The 9,435-nt window shown below is 38.3% G+C and overlaps 1 protein-coding gene across 2 annotated transcripts in view; it reads right to left on the bottom strand.

Annotated features, from left to right (window-relative positions):
* Positions 1-3,010: 3,010 nt before the first annotated feature.
* Positions 3,011-9,435, bottom strand: part of UTP6 (UTP6 small subunit processome component) — a 35,770-nt gene continuing 29,345 nt past the window's right edge. For both annotated transcript variants that reach the window (XM_037492540.2, XM_037492541.2), the window contains exons 17-19: positions 8,416-8,482; positions 4,227-4,299; positions 3,011-3,303 (exon numbers count right to left, since the gene is read on the bottom strand). In XM_037492540.2, coding sequence (XP_037348437.1) covers positions 3,146-3,303; positions 4,227-4,299; positions 8,416-8,482 — 298 coding nt within the window. In that variant the 3' untranslated portion in view covers positions 3,011-3,145. The remainder of the gene's footprint in view (positions 3,304-4,226; positions 4,300-8,415; positions 8,483-9,435) is intronic.

Below are 9,435 nucleotides of genomic sequence, written 5' to 3'. Positions count from 1 at the left end.
GCGCCGGCCCGGCCACCAAACGCCGCGTAGAGGCCAATCAGCCTGGGGTGCTCCCTCCCGGCCGAGGGGGGCGGAACACTGGGGTCACGAGGAAGCCAGGGGCGGGCCGGGGCGGGGCTGGCAGGCCGGCGCGCGCCGGAACAGCGAAAGCCCCCTACCTACGGGTCTGGGAATATCGCTGGTGCAGATCCCGGGGTGGACATACTGAGTCTGGAATGGCAAATGTTTTCCCTAACCAACCATACTGGATGTGCTTAGGCTCCAAAACCTGTCATTCCTGTTAGTATATTCTATCACCAGGGTCTACCTGATAGTGAATAAAGCTCAGCTCTTGAAACTTTTAATGCAATTGTAGCTCCAACCACATTCCACCCTCTTCTCACAGATTTCTTTAGAACTCAGACCTGAATTAGCCTGTAACTCATCCTCAGATAGATGTGGCGACTCAGCAACCCAGTAATTCTCCATCTTTAATGCATTAGAAACCAGATAATCAAAACAAAATTCCTACAATGTGCTGGACACCACATAGGATAGGACACGTTCACAATTTGACCTGCGTACCCATCTTTCAGTGCTCAAAGACTGGCACTCTACAACCTAAAAGTGGCAGAAGATGGGCAGGGCCTGAGATGGGGATCAGCCCACTCTAAAAAACTTCCCGTAGCCCTCACTTCTCCTATCTCCTTCCAACCCCCAGCCCTCACCTCCCCCCCAAACCAAACCTCTCAAGGTGTGTAATTGCATTAACATCTAAGTAGCAGAAAAGCTGGAAACTAGGATTCACTGCTTATAGGACCACCTTTGGACGCGCTGTTGGGACATCAGAACATATTCCTTCATCTCCTCAAAGAATGTGTTTATATATAAACTATGTATTTCCTTTTTCTCTATGTAGACTTCACTACCTGAAAGAGAATGTGACCAATTAACGTGGGCTGTTCTGACCCTTAAGTACATTTCTCCCATGCTAACTGGATCTAGATCAAACTGCCCAACAGAACCTTCTGTGATGGTGGAAACTCTATTATAATCTGTGCTGTCCCATGGTAAACAGCACTTGAAATGTTGCCAGTATAAATGAGAAGCTGATCAATGCTAACTTAAACTCACCCAGGGACTAGATGCTTACATCTAACCTCACAGCTCCAGTGAACTAGCTAGAAGTATTTTCATAACCTGCAATAGTGAGAACTGGATACAAGGTTGAGCCACCTTCACAGCTTTGCTTTAAGAAGCCACCACCCCCCTCACTGCCTTCATCTCTTAGGTGCAAAAAAAGTATCTTTTTCCTAAGATAAAAATGCCAGGAAAGTATTTGGAATGTTAAGCTTCCTGGGACTTAATGGAGGGGAAATAAGGGTGACTTTTCTTATTTTAAAGCAAATGACAAACAACATTTAGAGTACAAAAACTCAAAATAAAAATGTCCTCAAACAGGCTCTAATATACACAGAAATCTAAGATAAAATAAAGATAATATCACAAATCAGAGAGAAAAATGACCACAAAGGTTGTGGAGAAATTACTTAACTGCTTGGAGGACAAAAACGAGCTGTCCTCAGCAAAAGGAAGGGTTTTCAACAACACAAATCATACACACACACACACACACACACACACACACACACACACACCCCCACACACACACACCCCCCCCCGTTTGGACATCAAAAAACACTATGAAAATTTTGAGAAACCTGATTAAAAGGATTGGCAATAAAGAAGAAACAAAAGATGAATACTCTTAATATATTTTTAAAAACTTAGAAAAAATCCACAAAATATTCAAGGACATCCCAAGACAAGAGAACCAGAAAAACACATTAACTTCACTAGTATCAGAGAAATACATATTAAAACAATATCAGTTCTCACCTATTAAAATTATAAAAATAAAAAATATTACACCCATACAGGTAAAAATGTTGACATTTTCATACATTGCAAATAGGCAATATATATCAATATCTCTAAAAATAGTTATATCCTTTAATCCAGTAATTCTGTCAGATGTCAATCTCCTACGGAAATAACCAGCAGAAATAGGAATAAAGGTTCACAAGAATCTTCATCAACATCATTCATAAGAAGAAAGTTAAAAATGACTAGGTCCAACCATAGGGGATTAGTAATGTAAGTCCTACTTCATCTACATAATGAAATATTATAAATTCATTAAATGTTGTTAAAGCTATTTAATAACATGGAAAACAACATAAGTAAAACTGCACTGAAGGCTTCTCTGAGTGCACTATAATGTTACCTTAAAGACTATAAAATTCAAACAATTGCCTCCTCTGCTCCCAGACTTCTTCCATCCTCACCTCAAAGTCCTTCAGCATTACTCTAATCTATTTCTTACCCCCACCCTTCTTTTGTTGCCAGTCTCCCAAATGTAAACACTTCTCTGCTGACTAGTCCCAGAGATGCTAAGATATCTTTATAATACCTTAATCTTCTGAAAAGACAACCTTTTCCCCAATACCCAGCATTCTTCCCTGCTGCTTCAACCAGCTCTCTCAAGACACCCAGCTCAACATTTACCTCCATCCCCAAAAGCTACCCTTCTTTCCTGCTTATGATGGGCACTCAGTGAATGAAAGTGTAAGTGATTTAACAGTTTAATCCAATTTTGACAAAGGAAATAAAATTACTGAGTTTAACTCCAGATGAGAGAATTACAGGATGTTTTTAATTTTCCACTTCACATTGTATTTTACTCCTACATACTTTCTACAATAAATGCATACTACATATACATTTATAATAAGAAAATAATAAACAAAATAGAATTATAATTTTTCCTCCCTTTTTATTTATCCCTAACTCTAGGTTAGGGATACTCATGCTTGGCCAGGAGTAATAAAAGAATCTCAACTATACAATTTCCATATATTTTGGGAAATAGTCCATATATTTGAGAAACCTATGGTAGGTTCAGACTCAAAAAGTAGCCTATGGCCACTAAACAGTTCTCTTTTCCAGAATTAAATATTAACGCATTAACAAAATGAAAGCATGTCTCAAAATCAGACAGCCATCTTGTCTGCCATCTCTGAGCAAATTGTAAATGAACTCATTTTACAAATCTGCCCAGAGAGTCTACAGTACTATTTCACAAAGTTGGCCATGTTCTTCCTCTTCACAAATGACCAGCCTGATGCATAGCGTGTTTAGTTACAAAAACCTCTGCTGACTCTCCCTGCAACATTTTCATGGCCCGCCAATAGATCTGTCCGCAGTTCTCAGGTCTCCCGAGGGGCGGGTTCAATTCTTCTTTTATGTAATCCATCCAAAGATCTTTGAAGGGAACAACAAAATTTATTGTTAAGTGTACAATTAGATAATTGACAAGGATTTATTAGATACACATAATTACCTAGTACTTACTCAATACAAGATTTCTAAGAAACTTAATTTTTACCCATAATTTCACTAGAACTTTATGTATTACAGTATCTCTCTTCTTTACACTAAGATATATCGAAACATTTTTAAGTAGAACATTTCACTTTAGTCATGACAGACTATATATTTCATAAACTCAGAAACATATTTTAGAGGAAGAGTTTTTCTGAGACTCTTTCACGGTGAAACTGACTTGAATGAGTTCACTATAACCTTGCTGCCATGTTTAACAAAGCTTGTCTGGATTAATAAAGATAACATTCTCACTCACTTCCCCGGAAGAGGTATGTTGAAATCTTAAAAAAGTTAACATTTTTTCAGATGTGAATTTAGTAAGTAGATGCGATGGTTTTTTAGTTCACATGTAAAAAAAAAGTTTATATGACATATCTATTCAGTAATGTTTCCCATTCTTACAAATGAAGACAATGTGGAACAGCAAATGACAACTAATGTCAACAAGCACCCAACAATCCCTTTGTTTTAACTCCCACTGCTTTCTGTGACCTACATCATTAGCCTTTTCTTACAAAGATTACATTTTTTAAGAGAACCAAACCAAGCAAATACTCTAATCCAGGGTTCTTATTTGAAAACACATGGACTCTTGGGCTTGTAAACTTGAAATTACAAGCAAAACTGATGTCTGTAAGTATTTATGCACAAAGTGAGAGAGGCAATAACAGAAGGATGCAAGTTTTATTCTCGAAGAGTACCATGACCCAAAGAGTTAAGAAATACTGTTCTAACCACACTGATAGGTTAGAGATCACAGAGGCAAACAGATTTGTGTGTCATTACTGAAGTTTACTTACCAGAATCTACAGATCCGAACTCCCTCAAAGCCCTCTCATAATATTCTCTCAAGTTTGCCATCTTGCAGGATTCCTAACAGAAAAACCAGACAATCTTGCCTCAAAAGACTAATTCATCATGTCACAAAGTCACTTCAACCACCCTGTCAGGCAACTACTATCTATTAGGGATTTGAAGAGAAGTAGCATCAGGATAAACTCAGACTGGTTCTCAACTTCCAGAGAAAAATCAAATGCACTACTTGCCAGAGTAAAGTAAATGTAACAGTGATAGAAGCACTTTACTATGGTATCTTGGAAAAAAATAATTCTCAATTGGGGAACAAGAGCAACTTCACAGGAACATATATCTGAAAGTCCTGAGAGATGATGATTTAAATAAAGGGAGAAGATTTCCACTGCCTACAGGCAAATTTTCTTTTTGAATATTTGGGTTCTGGCACATGCTAGCTATGTCTATTGCGAAACATATTTATGTCCATACTTTATTTTTCTAAAGATTTATTTATTTATGCATATAAGACCTGGAGTGCAGGGTAGAGGTGCAGGGGGTGAGAGGATCCAGAGACAGAGCGGGGAGCAGAACAGACGGATCCACTGAAATACACTGCTGAAGGAAGCAGCGCGCGTGAGATAGGAAAGGTCTGCTGCGCCATGTAGGTCACCTCCCTGGCCGGGGGATTGAACTCATACTGCAGTGGCTGCAGAGAGCTTTATAGTACTGCGACTTAACCCCCTGCACCACCAGGGAGGTCCTATGTCCATACTTTAAAAAAAATCTCAATATTAGTTCTATAACCCTGACATGTTTTTTAAACCCTCTGTCCTTGGAAGTTTCCTCGCCCATAAAACAAGGATAGTACTATTTCTTAGAGAAATGCAAAGAATTAAATTAAAATGCTTACACTTACCACACCTAGGATATATTAATTCTTTACCTCTGCTTCCACTGAAATGCTCACCCCTGAACATGGGTTTTAACTGTGCCAGTCCATTGGGCCACCCTGGTGGTACAGGGGTTAAAGACAATGCTATCAAGCTATTGCCAGCCATTGCAGCATGAGTTCGGTCCCCAGGCTGACCAGGGAGCAACCCACATGGCTCAGCAGACCTCTCCTGCCTCGCCCACTGCTTCCCTCAGCAGTGTATTTCAGTACATCTGCCTGTTCTGCTCCCCACTCCCTCTGGTGAATCCTCTCACCACCACCCCCCACATCTCTGGCTTACACCCCAGTTCTTATATGTATAAATAAGTAAATCTTTAAAAATAATTAAAATAAATAAACTGTGCTAGCCCATTTACATGCAGTTTTTTCCTATCAGATATTCCACATTCACAGATTCAACCCAGGCAGATATTAACTGGCTGAACTCCTGGACACAGAGCCCACACATGTAGAGGACCTATGCAAGTTATATGTGGATCTCTGGCTATGTGGGAGTTGACAACCCTACATCCAATGTTGTTCCAGGATCAATATAGTTCCTTTTCTTTCACTTTCAAAGCAGATCGACAGCTTAAAAAATCCTTTTGTATAGAAAAAATAATTATTTTTTTCATTGAAATTTCTCTTCAGTGAGGCTGTATCTTTTTATAGATGGTCAATTTACTTATTTATAGATTTATTTATTTAGGCATACAAGAACTGGGGTACAGGCCAGAGGTGGGGGGGGGAATGAGAGGATTCACCAGAGAGCGTGAGGAACAGAACAGGCAGACTGACTGAAATACACTGCTGGGGGGAGCAGCAGGCAAGTTAGGAGAGGTCTGCTGCACCATGTGGGTAGCGCCCTGGCCAGGGGCTCAAACTCGTGCTACAGTGGCTGCGGAGAGCTTCACAGGTTGCATCTTAACCTCTTGCACTACCAGGGAGGCCCATATAGAAGGTCAATTTAACCTTATATCTTGCACATGCATGAAAAACAGAAGCACACTTTGTCAAAGTGCATGACACTGACAAGTACTTTCTATCCAATATCCTCATCAGCCTTATAACCCTACACCCCTGGAAAGGATACTATGACTTCCATTAGAGATGAAGATGCTGAGGCTAAGAATTAAGTGTCTTGTCCAAGGCACATAATATTATGTCATTAATCCAAAGTTGGCTATCAATTATTATGCTAGACTATCTCATATTATAGAGTAAGAACAGATAACTGACCCACACAGTGATCAAAATCATGAAAATAAAATTTCAACCTTACAGGTAAAATTTTTTAAATTCAAATGCAAACAATAAACGCCAAACTAGCAAAATAGAGGAGAAAAAGCTAAACTGAACACTTGGAGAAAGTGTGCAAAAATAAGTATACTAACATATCTGATTACCACCATAAATCAGAATAATTCTCTTCAAGGACTATCTAACAATATATACAGAATCATCTTTAAAAAAAAATCTTAGCGCCTCTGGAAATTTCCTGGGAACAAAACTAAAATATGGAAGGCTGTGGTCCAAGGTGATTTTTGCTGGCTGCTGTGTCTCTGGAACTAGTGGGAAGATACAGCTCTTCTTGAAATCATTTATGTTCAAGAGGAAACTGAATTCTATTTACATAAGAGATATACTTATATGTACAAAGCAAAGAATACCACAGTCACTCAAACGACTAAAGCTAGAGTCATCTGAGGAAAGGTAGCTCATGTCCGTGGCAACAGTGGCATGATTTGCTCCAAATTCTGAAGCAACCTTTCTACTAAGGCCACAGGACACAGAAGTGATGCTCTACTTCTCAAGGATTTTAACTTTTTAAAAAGACAATAAATAAAATTGGATTTGTAAAAAATCAGTGTCTCTAAGCTTAGAGAACTAAGAGAATTTAGAGAACTAACTTAAATTTATCTCAACAAAATAATTCAAAAGGAAAAAATTGCTATAAAAATAAAGTTTGCAACACCCTGTTTTCAATATCAAGAAACTACGGGGAAGAAAATCTTCATGTAAAGAAACATTTATGAAAATTCTGGGTTTAATAGCTTTACCGCACTCGTGCTTTGGTGGAGACATTCAGTGTATTAAGCAGAATAACCCCTACAAGTTCATGGAACTGTCATTGTGGTAGAAGGCTTGACCAGCAACCACATTATGGGCACCGAGGACCAAATGTCTGTGTAGATGAACAAGGCCAAGGCTGACAAGGTAATAGGCAGGTTCAACAGCCAGTTACAATCTATGCTATCTGCAGGGCCAGTGGATGGACAGGTGAGCCAATGACTCCATTCTCCAACTGGCATGGCTGATAACAAAGAACTCCTGACCAGAGAGGATCATAAATGTGGAGCATTTGTCATAAAGAAATAGTGAACCCTACTCCACTGCAAAAAAAATAACACTGCAGGGGTGTCCCTGTTGGCACAGGGGTTAAAGTTCAAGCGTTATCAAGCTATCACCAGCCACTGAAGCATGAGTTCAATTCCCGGCCAGGAAGCTATGTCACATGGCGCAGCATACCTCTCCTGTCTCGCCTGATGCTCCCCTCAGCAGTGTATTTCAGTAGATCTGCTCCCCACTTTATCTCTGGTAAATCCTCTCATGCCCTGCACCTCTGGCCTACACCCCAGTTCTTGTATGCATAAATAAAAATAAATCTTTATAAAAATAAGACAGCAACCATTAAAAATGATGATTATATAAAAACATAGGAATGCATTTATAAAATGTTAAGAAGTTAACCTCCATATGGCACAAGTCAGAAATATAACAGTATAAAACTGTTTACATATAAATAAAAAATTTAAAAATTATGGCTGGTTGTGTTACTACGATGGGATTACAGCTACATTTAGATTTTCATTTATTATTTTAAACTGAGACTTTTCTGCATCTTGCCTCACTCACAAGTTCAGTTAACACCAGAAAAACTTACTGAGTGCCTACTCTCCACCCTACATCTCAGTAAGAGAAACAAATCAGACACTGTGGATGGAGACAGAGAAGTCCACTTCACCCTGTCTGGCAGGAAGGAGTTTTCTATTTTGCAGGCATGTACTTTCTCTTTTTTGCTTAATGACCATAATTCTTAAATTATCACTATGAAAAAAAGGGAACCAGAAATTTACACTGTAAAAGGGAACCAGAAATTTACACTGTATTTTGAGATTTTTTAAATAACAAAATGCTGCCATAGATAAGTAATCACTATACCAATTTTCCCAGACAAGAAATGCCTAAGACAAAACACTCACTTGCTCCTTTTCAAACTGGATCATTTTCCTGAAAAAATCAACTGAAAATGGACGACTTTCCTGTAAACTAAAAAAAAAAAAAAAAAAGAAAAAGAGATGTTATTTTTGAAGTGACAGAAAACCTCTTAAATATAAATCCCCACAAATATAAATGCCTATGCCAGTACTTCACAACACATGGCTTAATAAAGACCTGGCTGGGATTCAATGCATGGGATCTGACCAGCGTCACTCTCAACATTTCAACTTCAGCATTGACTCTCAACATTGCTTACTCTTCACCACCACTAACTCCTCTCTACCCAGTTTTCTTTCTGTTCTCTTCTTTCTCACTTTCCCAGTTTTAAGTTCCCTCTCCTATATCTCGAGGTCTTTCTGAAGGACAGTAATAATTCCATTTCTTAGAATATGTTCTAAGGAAAAGTTTGCAATGAGAATACAATCATTTAATAAAGTTGTCCATTTGTATGACATAAAAAAAATAAAGTGTACAAGTTGGGAAAAAAAAAAAGAATATGTTCTAAGGAAATAATTTCCAATATAAGCAAATAATATTTGGGCACAAATATTCATCAAAGTAGTATCATGGTGGGCAAATAAATTATACCACAACTCCTTGAACAATATGCCATGTAATTATTTTTAATAAGTGATATTCATGAAGAACTATTCTGGACAGGGAGCTATTCTGATGTTAATTAAAGCAATATACAAAACAGAATTATAGTATAATCTCAAGTACATGAAAAACAAACTTTGAAATACTTTAACATGATTTTTCTCTTAAATATGAAATTACCATGTATTTTTAGTTATCTCCCCCCCCCACCCCCAATCTCACAGTGGGTATGAACTGCCTCTATTGTTCAAAAAGGGAAAGAAAAGCTTTTGAAAAAGCCTCTTGGATTACTTCCTCAGTTATTCTTTGTGATATATATAATCAGGGACCAAAGAAAGTAGTAACAGCTCTTTCTGATACATATTCTGAGACCTATAAAACCAGTAACAGCTATGAACATT

The sequence above is a fragment of the Talpa occidentalis genome, unplaced genomic scaffold (genome assembly GCF_014898055.3).
Source record: "Talpa occidentalis isolate TD23 unplaced genomic scaffold, MPIMG_talOcc4v2.1 talOcc4.7, whole genome shotgun sequence".
Classification (NCBI taxonomy): domain Eukaryota; kingdom Metazoa; phylum Chordata; class Mammalia; order Eulipotyphla; family Talpidae; genus Talpa; species Talpa occidentalis.
Note: the sequence above shows the minus strand (reverse complement) of the source record. Positions and strands in the feature narration are given on the sequence as shown.